At 36.5% G+C, this 15,420-nt stretch overlaps 2 protein-coding genes across 2 annotated transcripts; both read left to right on the plus strand.

Annotated features, from left to right (window-relative positions):
* The first annotated feature begins 272 nt into the window (after window positions 1-272).
* LOC110776899 (betaine aldehyde dehydrogenase, chloroplastic) lies at window positions 273-8,020 on the plus strand. Its single transcript, XM_021981472.2, has 15 exons — window positions 273-586; window positions 1,039-1,181; window positions 3,279-3,359; window positions 3,448-3,596; window positions 4,366-4,458; window positions 4,571-4,694; window positions 4,824-4,889; window positions 4,979-5,045; window positions 5,147-5,223; window positions 5,336-5,449; window positions 5,547-5,624; window positions 5,705-5,856; window positions 5,978-6,038; window positions 6,141-6,247; window positions 7,658-8,020. Exons 1-15 carry the CDS (start codon window positions 478-480, stop codon window positions 7,746-7,748), a joined length of 1,512 nt encoding a protein of 503 aa, XP_021837164.1. The 5' UTR covers window positions 273-477; the 3' UTR covers window positions 7,749-8,020.
* Window positions 8,021-8,631: 611 nt separating this feature from the next.
* Window positions 8,632-15,133, plus strand: LOC110776900 (uncharacterized). The gene is made up of 15 exons (XM_021981473.2): window positions 8,632-9,093; window positions 9,357-9,454; window positions 9,560-9,660; window positions 9,759-9,837; window positions 9,995-10,055; window positions 10,149-10,195; window positions 10,322-10,414; window positions 10,559-10,649; window positions 11,948-11,996; window positions 13,123-13,239; window positions 13,318-13,465; window positions 13,557-13,649; window positions 13,733-13,801; window positions 14,713-14,755; window positions 14,841-15,133. Exons 1-15 carry the CDS (start codon window positions 9,033-9,035, stop codon window positions 14,939-14,941), a joined length of 1,251 nt encoding a protein of 416 aa, XP_021837165.1. The 5' UTR covers window positions 8,632-9,032; the 3' UTR covers window positions 14,942-15,133.
* The last annotated feature ends 287 nt before the right edge of the window (window positions 15,134-15,420 follow it).

Consider the following 15,420-nt stretch of genomic DNA (forward strand, 5'->3'; position numbering starts at 1 on the left):
CTCCACCCACCAAAATGAATGGTCCCCACATGTTTAATTATTAAAATATTTATCCAACCCCAATTGCTTTATTATTTTATTTCATTCAATTATACTTCTTAATACCCGTGCCCGGCCAAGTGTATCTCTTAAAAAAATACGAAGGGAGTATAAATAGTGCCAAAAGTCAAAGTGTGTCAATTATTTCAAAACGGAGTGAAGATTACGGTATTGTGCAACAAATCGACCACTTTTAAGACTTTAACCGTTAGTCGAGATATGTTAAACAATGGGGCACATGCACAACTACCAAAAAGTCCCAAATCAAATTAGACATGTGCGTTTGTAAGCACCATGAAAAGGGGTACGGCTATTGGTAAGGGAGTCAAAACCAATTATAGAGACGATCATTTTTCAATCTTCAAGACTTCAACACACTCTCACTTCTTTCTCCTCCATATCCCCTCACAAATTCCAGCAACTTTCAGCTGATTCCTAATGGCGATTCCCATTCCCTATCGTCAGTTGTTCATTGACGGGGAATGGAAAGAACCCATCAAGAAGAATCGCATTCCCATCATCAATCCTTCCACTGAAGAGATCATCGGTTTGTTTACTAATCGCTTCTCCTATTCTTAAATCTTTCTAAATTTCAAACTTTGAACCTAATTTCTTCATTTTTTTCTGATTAAAGTCTTAGTAAACATTAATCAACTGTGTAGTTCTTAGATTAGATGCTAAAGATTTGCCTTTTTAGTTTCTGAGTTGATGGGATTTGTTTTTATTTTTATTTTTATGATACGTGTGCTTTCTTGGGAATTGGAACTGAAATTTTGTTGTTTTGATTTTGTTGATTGCATTTTTTGAATTGTGTATATGTTTGATTGGGATTTTCTCTGTAATACTTTCATGATGTAGTGCTGGTGGATTTTTGATATGGGGTTTTGATTTGAATGGTGATAGTATGATTTATTTGGGATTGGAACTAGATTTTGGGGGATTTGTTGATTGGAAATTGAATTTAATGCACTGGGTATCCATCAAAATGGGACTTTATAGGTGATATTCCGGCCGCCACTGCTGAGGATGTGGAGCTTGCAGTGGCTGCAGCTAGAAGGGCTCTTAAGAGGAATAAAGGGAAAGATTGGGCAGCTGCATCTGGAGCTCATCGTGCGAAGTACTTACGTGCTATCGCTGCAAAGGTATTTGTTTCAGTGGCTTATTTGGGTCGATTTGGTGATATAGTCCCATCTTGATACCTTTGTGTTGTTACTTGTTAGAGTACCTAATTGTTTGGAAATTGGAGGTTGGCTAAGTGGATCATGACAGTTTTGTTTGGTGATTCTATTTGATTGAAATGGTGAACAAGGGGAAAATAGATGCTTGTACAACACATACTAGTATAAGCTGTGTTCGTAGTTGAAAAACTTGGTGAAAATATGAAAATTTTGCTTACAGAATAGTACTATAGTAGTGACAGTCCAATATTAAGTAATAAGCAAACTGATTGTACAAGCTAATAGAGTAATAATGACATCTGTGAATATTTTCATCTAATTTTGTACTTGTATTAAGTAGTTTTGAACAAGGGGAAAATAGAAATAAAAACATTTAAGCTAGCTTAAACTTAGCTAAAACTTTTCACTGCCTTGTTGAGCTACAAGCTACCTGAAATTACTTGAAAACCACATCCATAGTTTCCGTTGTCAAAATATGCCAATAGTAACTAATTGGTTGAACTCTAACCACTCAGATTTTCTCTTTCCTCTAAAGTCTCTTTCTGAGGCGGGAATTCTGCAGAAGAGAACTATATTATCTTTTCAGTTGAGTTGAGAGATTCACTTTCAAGTAACTTTTCAAACTTTGTTAGTAATAGCTTAAAATCCTATTGAAGGTATGAATGGATGGTTACTTGGTTAGTTTCACTTAAATTGAGTTTTGTGTTAATCGCTTGTCAGTACCTTTACAGCCCGTTTGGTAGCCGGTAATAAACGGTGGGAATGAGAATAAGTGCTAGTGTTATTTGGCAAGAAATTAACATTATGATGTCCATGGTAATGAAATTTTGTCTCAAGCTTGGTGTTTCTTCATAAATTTGCATTCCCACCTAATACCACTCCCCAAATGGTAATGGATAGTAATGGAAATTTATAAAGAAAAGGAGATAATTTTGAGTGAATTAGCATCACCATGGGAATGGATATTGATTTTCCTTACAAATTTACATACAAGTTCATTCCCATTGACATCATTTATGACCGGCTAGTAGTTTGACTGAGCTTGAAGGCTAGCTAGTCAAAGAATTTGCGCAGTTTTGGTGATAAACTAAAAGTTGTGTCTGTATGGTAAAGTTTAACCTTAGTCAATCAACAAATGAGAAAAATATGCTTATCATAATTCATATGAAAAAATTTGGTTAAATTATTGTTGTGGTGAATTTTCCAGGTGTAGTCCTTTTATTAATTTTAAGATGGATGTGGAAAACCACGTGCAATGTATGACCTGTTCTTTAAAAGTTTCGCCTTAAGTTCGAAATTCTGCTTGAAATTGTGAGTAAAGGTTTTGTAAATGTATTAGTTTTTGAAACATTTGTTTTCGTAAAGAAAAATGCACTCCGTTTATTTTTTAGTATAACTCTTGATGTCTACGTCTCCCGTTGTTATCCTGTTGCTAACATGTTATTGTCAGTTTAACGTGTCTTCTTTAAAAGTGGATACGGGGTATTGGCAATTTGGTCAGTGTAGACCTATGTTTCATCATCTTAGGGTCAAGAGTTAGATATCAATAGGTATGAGGGTCAAAAAGGAGATTTTTCAGCATTCCTTCAATTCATGTTTCAATTTGAAGTGTTCACCTTAAAAAATTGATATTCACTAAAAGTAAGTTATAATTAGTAAAATAAGTTCTTATAAGTAAAAATCAGTTGTAAATCAGTAACGTCATATGATTTATAACACTAGTGATCTGTAAAAAAATAATAGTTTTAATCAGTAATTTCCGGTTTAAAAAGTCAGGTGAACTGTTCAGGGCCTCAGTTATATACCTATATGTAAACCTTCATGGGTCGTCACACGAGTGCTTTGGTTGAGAATCAATTTGGAGCTCACTAGTAGAGTTCCCACCTTCCTCTTATCCTGTAGTTATAAAGTGCTCAGTCACTTTCCTTTGACTGGGAATTCCCTTTCGAGATCCTGGTTATCGCATAAAGATACTTTGGGGAAATAAGAATCTGCATGATGTAGGTGTGAAACTTTTTAGGCCTTTACTCTACACAAGCCTAACTCTATCCCCGCATGCAGATAACAGAAAGAAAAGATGAACTTGCAAAGCTTGAAGCCATGGATTGTGGAAAACCTTTGGATGAAGCAGCATGGGACATGGTAAGCTCGTGATTTTTTATTTGGCTTCATATTTTTTGACTCTGTATCTTTCTTGAGTACTAACCAAGGCTTTTGTTCTCATGACCAGGATGATGTTGCTGGGTGTTTTGAATACTATGCCGATCAAGCAGAAGCTCTTGATGCTAAACAAAAGGCTCCAATTGCCCTTCCTATGGAGACATTCAAGTGTCATGTTCTCAGGCAGCCCATTGGTGTTGTTGGATTAATTTCTCCATGGTAAGTTTTGACCTTAGTCCCCATCCATCAAAATAGAAGGGTGATAGTAGCATTCCATTTGGAGCCTTTTGTTTAGCATTCCATTTGGAGTTATGAAGCAATTCGTAAGATATTCCATTTGTGATTTATAAGGGGGGGGGGGGGGGGGTTTGATAGTAGCATTTTTTGTTGATTTGATAAGGCAATCAGTCAAATTAATGGGGGAAGTACAACATGATACCACAAGATCAATCTAAGTCATTGTCTTTTTGTGTACTGAAGTACCCTTTTGGTGAACAAAATCACCTTGATGGACAAATAAGAGAAAGGAATAAGCTAGGAGATGATTGCATGCTTCTTTTTTTTGCATCCCATGCATGCAAATCTTATAATTCCTCTGTTTTTTTTGTTTTTGTTTTTTTTTACTAGCAAGTTGTAACACACCTCAACAGCACGTAGTTTGTGGAAGACATTAGAGAATGTAAATGTTAATAAAAATAACTTTAACACCTGAAAGGTGTCATGTTACCTTCTCTACTCCATTCCTAAAAGTGAATTCCGTGAAGGTATGTTGCAAGTCAAAAGAAAAAGATAGGAAGTATTGATTAATAAGAAGTTAAAATTTAGAGAGGAATGAATAACTTCATAATTTAACATGCTAGGAATGAATAACTTCATAATTTAATAAGAAAGAATTTCTTTGATGTGATGCCCTGAGCTAGGTATGAGGATTGAGATCTCTTTACAAAAATGTGATGCCAACGTTGCTAATTTTTCTTCTTTGTTGAAGGAACTACCCTCTTCTAATGGCTACATGGAAAGTTGCTCCTGCTCTTGCCGCGGGTTGTGCTGCTATACTTAAACCATCAGAAATGGCATCTGTGTATGTTTTTTTGTCAAGACTTTTTAAAACTCTTATAAAGCCACAATCTCTTTCTAGGCGATGGTGGTGCTTCTGTCAAACTAAAACGCTGTCACCTGATTTCTTATATCAGGACTTGTCTAGAATTGGCTGATGTGTGCAGAGAAGTGGGATTGCCTCCGGGTGTGTTAAATATTTTGACTGGATTTGGCCCAGATGCTGGTGGCCCGTTAGCATGCCACCCTGATGTTGACAAGGTTCATCCTTGCCCACTTTAAGTTGTACTTGTACATTCTGAGTGCACTTTTGTAGCTTCTCAGACATTGGACATGTACATTCCGAGCCCTTGGTTTTGTGTTCATGTGAATCACATTTCTGCTGAATAGGTTGCATTCACTGGGAGTACCGCTACTGGTAGCAAAGTTATGTCTTCTGCTGCCCAAATGGTCAAGGTCTGTCATAGCATTTTAGTCCATAATTTCATTTTATGTGAACTTAATTCTAGTTCCTTTGACAACATCATTTCTAACATGAACTGCAGCCTGTTACACTAGAACTCGGAGGGAAAAGTCCTATTATCGTGTTTGAAGATGTTGATTTGGATCAAGGTTAGTTCCTTTTAAACAGGCAGCATCGGTGCTTTAATATCTAGTAGATCTTTGATAAAATGCATCTCGTAACACGTTAAAATCTATTTTAAATTTGACAGCTGCTGAATGGGCTGCTTTTGGCTGTTTTTGGACCAATGGTCAAATCTGCAGTGCAACGTCTAGACTGCTTGTGCATGTGAGCATCCACTTGCTGCATAATTTAGCTTCATTTTCAATGACTGGATATTTTTTCATGTAGGTAAGGTTTTCTTCTGTTGTTAAAGATGTGTGCTGGCGTATTATTTCAGGAAAGCATTGCAACTGAATTTTTGGATAGACTTGTAAAATGGTGCAAAAACATTAAGATTTCTGACCCATTCGAGGAAGGCTGCCGGCTTGGTCCTGTTGTCAGCAAGGGACAGGTTTGATAATTATCTGTTTTTCCTATTAGTTTTGGGGATTCTTAGCTGGGCTGCTTAGCCGTATAATGTTTACTTCATGTGCTTCATACTGCTTCAGTACGAGAAAGTTTTGAAGTTCATTTCAGCAGCAAAGAGTGAGGGTGCAACTATTTTGTGTGGAGGTTCCCGCCCTGAGGTAAAACCAGTGCATATATTTGTTACAATCCGCTAATGTGGTGTCTGTAACCTAATTAGTATTTTCATCGAGCTTTGCAGCACTTGAAGAAAGGGTATTTTGTTGAACCAACAATTATAAGTGATGTCTCCACGTCCATGCAAATATGGAAGGAAGAAGTTTTTGGCCCTGTTTTATGTGTCAAAACATTTAGTTCTGATGACGAGGCCATTGAATTGGCAAATGACACCCAGTAAGGCTTTGAATAGTGGAGCTGCTCATAAAAAAAATTAATTTTTTTTTACCTGTACACCTGTTCTCCTAGTTTATACATGATCTTCTCGCATCTTATTCTGACGTTCTATGTTTTACAGATATGGGTTAGGTGCTGCTGTGCTATCCAAAAATCTCGAAAGGTGTGAGAAAGTGACAGAGGTAAGAATTATTATTATTATTATTTTTTATTAGAGCTTGTTTGAATGTCGAACAGTCTGTCAAACCAAAGTTTCTTTGCGGCTAATTTGTGCTTTTATGCAGGCGCTGGAAGTTGGTATGGTTTGGGTTAATTGTTCACAACCATGCTTTTGCCAAGCTCCATGGGGTGGCACCAAGCGCAGTGGCTTTGGACGTGAACTAGGGGAATGGTGAGATTATAATCTTTTTGTTGATCTACCATCACTTCCCTGAAATCCTGATCCACAATCTTTAAACTCTGATGTGCTTGCATGATTGTATTTAAGGGCATGCTTGGATTGGGTGTAATGGATTATGGGGGTAATAAAATTCAAACCACCTTAATAAAAAGACAATGAAGGTGAATTGAGGTGGTTGCAAGGAGGGTGGTGTGGTGGTATTGCGATGAGAAGTTGTGGTAGTGGTGGTGTTGTGAGGAGAAGGGAGGAAGGGGGAAGTTATTACCCCCCAAATGAGGGTAATAATCACCCTAGTGGGATGGTGGATAACTATTCCCCCCATAATGAGGGTATTTGTTCCCCCTTTCCTTTTATTTTCTTCTTGCCAACACTAGCTTATTCTCTTTGCCACCACCTCATCCCCTCATCATCACCTTCAATTACCTTATATTTTCTTAATTTGACTTTTATTATCCCTTTGATGCATTACCTTCAATCCAAGCATGCCCTAAATATTCATATTTAGGGGATAAAAAGATTATATTAGCACCGACAATATTACCCGAAACAATCTGCTTGCGTCAGTTTTTTTTTTTTTTTTACAGGAATGTGAATTGCTCCTTCATGCTATCTCCATTTTGATGATCCCTTACCATAACTTTAAAAAGTAGCAATTATGGTCCAAAAGGCATTAAAAAACTTTATACATTTCTAGTTACTCTTTCTTTATACTCCCTCCGTCCCAAAATTATAGTTCTGTTTGACTAAAAATACGGGTTTTAAGAAAAGTGAAATATAATGTATTGGAAAGTGTAAAAAGTGGAATATAGTGCATCGGAAAGTGGGAAAAGTAATGTCTAAATTAGGAAACAAGACTATCAATTTGGGACACTCGGAATATAAAACAAGACTATAATTTTGGGATGGAGGGAGTAGACTATAGTAGCAGTGTATAAAAATTATGACCAGAATTAGTCATTTACAACGGGAAGGGATGGTAATAAGAAAGGGAAATTTTTTGGAATAATCATAACAAAGGGAATGATCATACCAGTTATGGTAAGCGGGATTGACGAGATGATCATAGGAGAAGAGGAAAGAGGTCAGAAAAGAGGAGAGAGAGTTTAAAGAAAGTGTGTTAGATTTCTTACATTGTCCAATAAGATCAATTTTCTCTCCTTGCAGCATCCTATTTCAGAATATTGAATACTAATTTCCTGATACATTTATCTACTACGAAACTACTATAATAAAAATGTGTTGATAACTTTCATTTTCTTCGAATCACCTTAGTTACTTCATATTTTTGCTATCTGAAATTAGATCTAGTTTGTATTGTGTTGACCTAAAACTGTAATTGAATGGAAAGCAGCAAGAATGTGAATTGATTTTTCTGGACTTTTTTTTTTTCTTTTTCTGTAGGGGTCTGGAGAATTACTTGAATATCAAACAAGTGACTGAATATATTTCTGACGAACCATGGGGATGGTACAAACATCCTTCGAAGCTGTGAGTGAATTTTCACAGGGAGTTGTTGAAGGAATGGAGGTGATACATTGATACTGGGACTTTTCAACCTACAACTCATAGAGGCATAGAGAACTGTGTAACGAAGAAAATAGACAACTTACTGATAGTTTGAATAAAGGGGCCGAAATTGAAGAATGTGCAAGTTTATTACTCCGTATGTGTATGCTCTACTGTACCTGATAGATATTCATGTCTGTTATCTTTTAAGAAGTGTAGACTTGTTCTTTCCATTAATGGACTTGCCATTTTTATCGAGTTGTTCGCTTTGATTAAGCAGTGTAGACTCAATCTATTCATTATTTACCTCACACACTTGCAACAATGGCGAGAATCAGAGAATGATGTTGCATCATTTTCACTCTTACTAGAATACCAGGTACTACACAGGAAAGGCGGGCAGGAATGATGGGTACAAAAGGAATTTCATATTAACTAGCTTTTTTTAGTCTCTAAGAAGTACTTTGGAGAAACAATGAGATATTATCAAGATCGTTAAAAGAACTCTATGAATTAACCACATGTATAATGTATTCGAAAATTGTAATGCACACGTTGATAAAGATGGTTGCGTGTCGGGTTGGGCTTCGACCTGTCGACACATGTCAAACTCATTTGCAACGGACTGGGGCGAGTCGAGAAATTCAAAAATGTTGTCCAGGCCCTTGTGTCGGACTGGGTCGGGCCGTCGTGTAGAATTGGGTCATATTGTGCTTTTTCCTAAAAAATACGCCCCAAACTCGGCTTACTGCCCACGACTTTGTGCCCGTGACGGACGGGCCCGAGCCATCGCTTCACCAGAATCACCAGTCACGACTCACTCATCACGTGTATATGTATATTACGGACATGCGGTGTATAAGTATTGCATTGCGCATCCTAATATTTGCGAGAGCATGATTCTGTTACGAGCATATGCTTGTAGGTGCATGGAATAATCCGCGGATGAGTATATTCAGTTGAATCAGACACTGGTAAAAGGAGGAAATCGTTTGGATTAACGAAGGACGGTGGAGCTAAATAACACAACGAAATTACCCACCTGCCTTCCTCCAGCTCATCAATCTTTCTCTCTTTAATCTTTATGTGTAAATTAATCAACCACCCCATATCTATAGATCTCCATTATCCTCACTCTTCACTCACTCTAACATCGTACTCCAACTCATTCTCACCGCTTCAGATCTTCATTACTTCAAAGATCTCTTCTTTTCATGCTGATTGAACTCCCTTTTTTGCGAATTTTTGTGGGAATTGTTTGAATTTAACAATGGGAGGAAGCTCAGATGAGAAAGTTGTAGCTGTGATCATGGTGGGTGGACCCACTAAAGGTATGCAAATACGCAATTCCCCATTTGAACTTCTTGGTTTGATTCATTTGTGTATGTATGAATGATTGAATGAATCTCATGATTTAATTTAGTGTGTGATTGAATGAATCCATGACACATTTTGTAGATTTTGATTGAATTTTGTGGCACATTTTGATTTGATTTTGTGTATAATTAATTAATTGAATCAACCAATTACCAATTTGTAGATTTTGGTTGAGTGTTGTGGCATAATTTGATCAATTTGTAGTTTTGTTCTGCAGGCACTCGATTCAGGCCACTGTCTCTGAATATACCAAAACCTCTTTTTCCTTTAGCTGGACAACCTATGGTTCATCATCCAATTTCAGCTTGTAAAAGGGTATTTTCTTTCACCAATTTAACACCGTTTTGGTGATTTACTATGGTGTAATTTTGTTGGAGGATTCAGTACCCAAATTTTAATAAAATTTCTGTTTAATCGTAGATTCCAAACCTAGCACAAATCTACTTGGTTGGTTTCTATGAGGAGCGGGAATTTGCATTATATGTATCTTCAATTTCTAATGAGCTGAAGGTTCCTGTCAGGTGATTGCTTCTTTAAGATAAGTAAGTCTTGTCGAATTCGAAGCCTTTAACATAATCATTGTTGTAACCTTTTGAAATGTATTCTCATTGTGGTTTAGATATTTAAAGGAAGACAAGCCTCATGGTTCTGCTGGATGCCTGTACAATTTCAGGGATATAATCATGGAAGACAGTCCGGTTTTTAACCTCTCCCTTTTACTATTTATAATTTCTGCTTATTGAATGCTTTTGTTTTTTTGTTCTTTTATTTGTTGGGTGTTGATAATTTGTATGTGTAATTCGATTTTCGTGTATTGATCTACTGAAGCTTACAATGTGATTGCTTGTCTTGCAGTCGCAAATATTCTTGCTGAATTGTGATGTTTGCTGTAGTTTTCCTTTGCCAGAAATGCTCGGTAATTACTTATTTTCTGACACTCTATCTTGTCATAATTCGTCACAGCGGGTGTTCAAAATTTGTAAGTCCATTTTTCTTTTCTGATATTCAGAAGCTCACAGAAAGAATGGAGGAATGGGAACTTTATTAGTGAGCAAGGTTAGTCAACTCTCTTTGTGGACCTTATTGATGGAGCATCTTCGTGTTCGGGTTTTTAGCTTGTATACTGCTACATACTTATAAGGGATTCGGTATGTTGAGGTTACGTTTGGTATGAAATAACAGGTTTCTGCAGAGTCTGCCAGCCAGTTTGGTGAATTGGTTGCTGATCCTGTTACCAATGAGGTTTTGCATTACACCGAGAGGCCAGAAACTTTTGTATGTGCCATATCTTGAGCTTGACTTATTTCGTGTGTTCTAAATGTAACTACTAATTAGGTCCAGCTTAACGTCATTAAGAAGTCACAGCTTATTATCTCCTTTACTTAGTTTGATTCATTTTAACATAGGTGTATCATGCAGGTTAGTGATAGAATAAATTGCGGGGTCTATGTTTTTACACCGGAAATATTTGCAGCCATCCAAAGTGTTTCAAGAAACCGGAAAGATTCAGGTGAATTACCCTGTATTTTTATATTTGTATACTCTCAGTCTTGTCCTAGGGCTTTTACATTATGATGACTTCACTTCTTAAATATTCTATCATCAGTTTTTCTGCAATGTGATGTGAGATCATCTGTTGTTGATTTGATAGTCTCCAGGTCTAGAGTTGAGACAGTTGATTGTGTCGTGTAAAAATGTAAAATTCAAATGCATTTGCATTTGCATTTGATTGCTTGGGTATCTGAAAGTGAATGGTCTTCATATATCATAGGCCAATGAATGTGTGATCATGTTACTTTACGAATGTCGTGTAGAGTTAGCAAAGTCCTTTTTCTTCTTTCCAGTTGCTTGAACCTGACACTTTTGTCATGATGTGTATTCTAATTAAAGCCTTGGGATTTGCAAAGAGTTTGAAAGTATTTTTATGGAGTTATGGACGCAAGGGTGAGGATGTCAACCAGGACTTCTCCTTCTATATGTTAAATGGCTTAATAGAAATAAATCAGACCATTCAGTTTATATGTTAAATGGCTTAATAGGAATAAATCAGACCATTCAGTTTATAATGCTGTAACAGAATAACAGCTATACGACATTACAGTGGACCTGTGTTTTCCTAATCTGATTGTTGTATTAATGGAAGGAAATTTTACTGCATATTCTAGGTAAGACCAATTTGGTTTTCTTCCCTACCGTCATTTAGGCTGGAGGTTATTATTGACGTATAGTGTTGCACCGTGAGCTCCCCTACCTCTAAAGTTGAAACCTCCTTGTCTTCAATTTCCTCTTCCTCGTCTTCCATCACATAAGGTTCACAAGAGAGAAGCCAGATGTTTTTTAGCCTTTGCATACTTTTTCTTTTTGTTTTTGGTACTGGCCTACTTGGGGAGGACATAGACACAAGTACACAACTCACTCAATTACCTTTCCTTTATCCATGTGAGGTTATCAATTGTGGCCTCAAAACTTTTCTGTATCTTGGAATTCTTTTTTGTCAATAAGCATAACTAGAAATTTGCAAAACAAATATCTACCGTCTAGTAATGTCAGGAAATTTGCAAATGTTAGAGAATTAGTGACTGAGGTTCAAATTTCATCTTATTGCCTATTCTCTTCTGTCCCCAACCCAAATCACATTACATTCGAGTTATCTAGGGTAGGAAATACAGTATATAGTTTTTTCCCAGAGAACTAGTTCATGTTTAGTTCCTTTTTTCATGGGATGTCATGAAATGTTGTTCAGTTGTCACTAGTCTCTTACTTATTGATTGGAACTATTAGCATCTGATTTTGATCTTTTCACTGCAGCTAATTTGAGACGAGTATCCAGCTTTGAAGCACTTCAGTCTGCGACAAAGTATTATTCTTATCCTTGTCAATATCTTGTTTTAAATGCATAGTTGCATGTAGGCATGTAGCAGTTACTTCATTTTTTATGTGCTGCTTAATTTGATGGCAGTACTCGGGCATGGGCCTTTGACAGTCTCAATGTGATTGCCTGCTTGGTGCTTACTTGATATTTGTATCCCCTACTATCCCTAGAATGGGAACAGGAACTAAGTACATAACTTTGGAGCTTAAAGAAAGGACTTAAATTTTTGGTAGTATTGTATGTCCATATTAAGCATGTCCGAGGTCCTTCATTTTTCTATAGGAAGTTAAACCATTTATGTATACTTAATCGCTGATATCTGCTTTAGTTTTTGTTGAAGCTCTACTTCTTCCTTCAGTATATGCGCCTGATCTTTGTGCCATTTGCTGCTTTTACCTTTTCCAGCAAGCATAGGTTCGGTTCACTTGTAGACTCGAGTGATGAGTATGCCAAATGTTTAAAAGTATCCGGTCCATATGAAATGAAACAACTTGATAGTGTTGTTGAACTTATTTTATGCTGGTTTTCTATTTTATTGACCAGTGTAAATTTCGAACCCAATCAGAATCCAAACTTTCGCATTTGTAAATACATATTTTCTTACATTCAAATGTCACTCTTTGGGGGGTAGATCAATACGGTTTTGGGTATCTCCGTTCGAAATCTTAGCTCTTGTTATGGAGATCAAATTATTTTTCGCTTATAATGCAAGTATGCTGATTAAACAGATGGGTTAATGCTGTACTCACGTGTGGAGCATTTAATTTATACTCACTTTATTAAAAAGAAAATGATATTCATGATGTAGAACAAAAAGTCCCCCCCCCCCCCCCCCTGAAGTAGTAGTATAATCAGTCAATCACCATATTGTGGTTGGATTTTCCAATATATCTCTACTTAATTCTAGTGATTGAGGATGTGAATAACACAACTATCAGTCTATCTCATGGTATATTAGCACTCCGTAATCCGTACTATTAGTTAAATTCTTATTTGTTAGGATTACCTCCAAGTATATTTCTTTTAAATAGGATACCATTTCCATTCACAAGGATACTTGGACATTTGACAAGATTGCTATACTAAATACGCTTTCCTATTTTTTCCACAGGAGTCTGCCCTCAGGTTTTGTGAGATTAGACCAAGATATTTTAACACCACTCGCTGGGAAGAAACAATTGTATACATATGAGACCATGGACTTCTGGGAGCAAATCAAGACACCTGGGTAAGATGGATCCAAATAAATGTTAAATTGATTGGTATATTTCTTCTTCATGACATAACCAGTTATCAATTCTTGCAGAATGTCGCTGAAATGTTCTGGTCTCTATCTTCACCAATTTCGAGTTACCTCACCACATCTTTTATCGAGTGGTGATGGCACAAAGAGTGCAACCATAATTGGTGATGTATACATTCATCCCTCAGCTAAAACGCATCCCACAGCAAAGGTATTTTTGTTTAATTAGTAGTCTGATGCAAGAGCTTGCTTTAGTGCTTGCATTTTGAACTCTATACATGGTTTCTGTTGGATGACAACAGATTGGTCCAAATGTTTCAATCTCCGCAAATGCTCGTGTTGGAGCTGGTGCAAGGCTTATCAACTGTATTATTCTAGATGATGTTGAAATCAAGGTGATATATAAACATGTCGAAAATATGAAACGTAAATGTAATTCTATGTAGAAATTATTGACCTGTGATATTGATATTCCCAGGAAAATGCAGTTGTTATCCATTCGATTGTTGGATGGAAGTCATCAATTGGGAAATGGTCCCGAGTCCAGGTGAGTATAGGAAATATGTTGCTTCAAATGTTATATGGATAAATTTACCAAAGTTCATGTTTGAATAGCAGCTTGTGATAAATGCAAAAATCCGTCCATGAAATTCCTCTTATGGAGATCTTGTGTTAAATTCATACAAAGTACGAAGTATTAACATAACTTTCCATTAATTATTATGCACTTACCCGCTTGCGGCTGCTTGAGCTCAGCTGAGTTGAGCAGACTAAAGCTCAAATCGAAAAGCTTGTGAGCAAGCTTAAATTTCTTGTAACTATTGTATTTTCACATATTATACATTTTGACTTGCAGCTAATTGTCAAGATTGTAAGCACTACTTAGGAGGATCTTTAAAAGTTAGCAAAAACATGGAAATAAGAATGTTGTAACCTAAAAGAGTACATATTTGTTTTGTTATGATTCTCGAACTCAAAACAAAATCAAAGTTAAAACTGAAATATTTAAATTTGAGCTGGGTGCAAGTGTGATGAGCCGAGCTGCTCAACTCCCCCTAACTTGAAGACTTTAACAGTCCGTTTGGTAGCCGGCCATAAATGGTGTCAATGGGAATGAATTTGTATGTAAAATTATAAGGAAAATCAATATTCATTCTCATGTTAATGCTAATTCACTCAAAATTATTTCTTTTTCTTTATAAATTTTCATTACCATCCATTACCATTTGGCGAGTGGTATTAGATGGGAATGCAAATCTATGAAGAAAAACACCCAGCTTGAGACAAAATTCATTACCATTGATGTTGATTTCTTGCCAAGTAACACTAGGATTTATTCTCATTCCCACCATTTATTACCGGCTACCAAACAGGCCGTAAGTATACTTTTATATATGCGTTTAATATCTTCTGTTCGTGGTGGTTTTAACTTTTAAGAGTTCTGATGCTTCTTACCAGGGGGAAGGAGAGTACAATGCGAAACTTGGAATAACAATTCTTGGTACTTGAAACTCGCTCTTCTACAATGTGTATCTCTTTCATATGTCCTTCCTCGTCCTAATTGGTTGCTGGTTTTTTTCGTGCAGGGGAATCTGTAACTGTAGAAGATGAAGTGGTGGTAATCAAGAGCATTGTGCTTCCGAACAAGACTCTTAATGTTAGTGTTCAGGAGGAGATCATATTGTAGCCAAAATACCAATACCTTGCTTCTTTTTGTCAACTTATTAATATTGTCTCTCCATTCTGCCAATTTTACTGATATTTGATAGTCACTTTCTATAATTTTATTCTGTTTAGTGCATAGTTGTATATGAATTATACCAAGTATGTTCTTCCAAAGAGAATAATTCTGAATAAATAAGATATACCATTTGTTTCATCTGTTGCCTTTGTAAAGCTTTACCTATCGACTATCGCCCTATTGTATTTGTATGGCAACCACCAACAGAATAGAATTTCTATTGGTAATTTCTGGTTGTTAACAGATGCAGTTTCCTTTTATCAACCCTTTTGGCTGCAATTTCAAGGTAAGTCTTCCAAACGTTACTTGAACCTCTGTTAAAAGCGCGATTTTTGAGGAGTTCTTCCGTGATTAATCTGCAACGGTATGGCTAAAACAGGGCACCCAAAAGCTCACCCTTGATACCACAAGATCAAACACAATCC

The sequence above is a fragment of the Spinacia oleracea genome, chromosome 5 (genome assembly GCF_020520425.1).
Source record: "Spinacia oleracea cultivar Varoflay chromosome 5, BTI_SOV_V1, whole genome shotgun sequence".
Taxonomy (NCBI): Eukaryota; Viridiplantae; Streptophyta; class Magnoliopsida; order Caryophyllales; family Amaranthaceae; genus Spinacia; species Spinacia oleracea.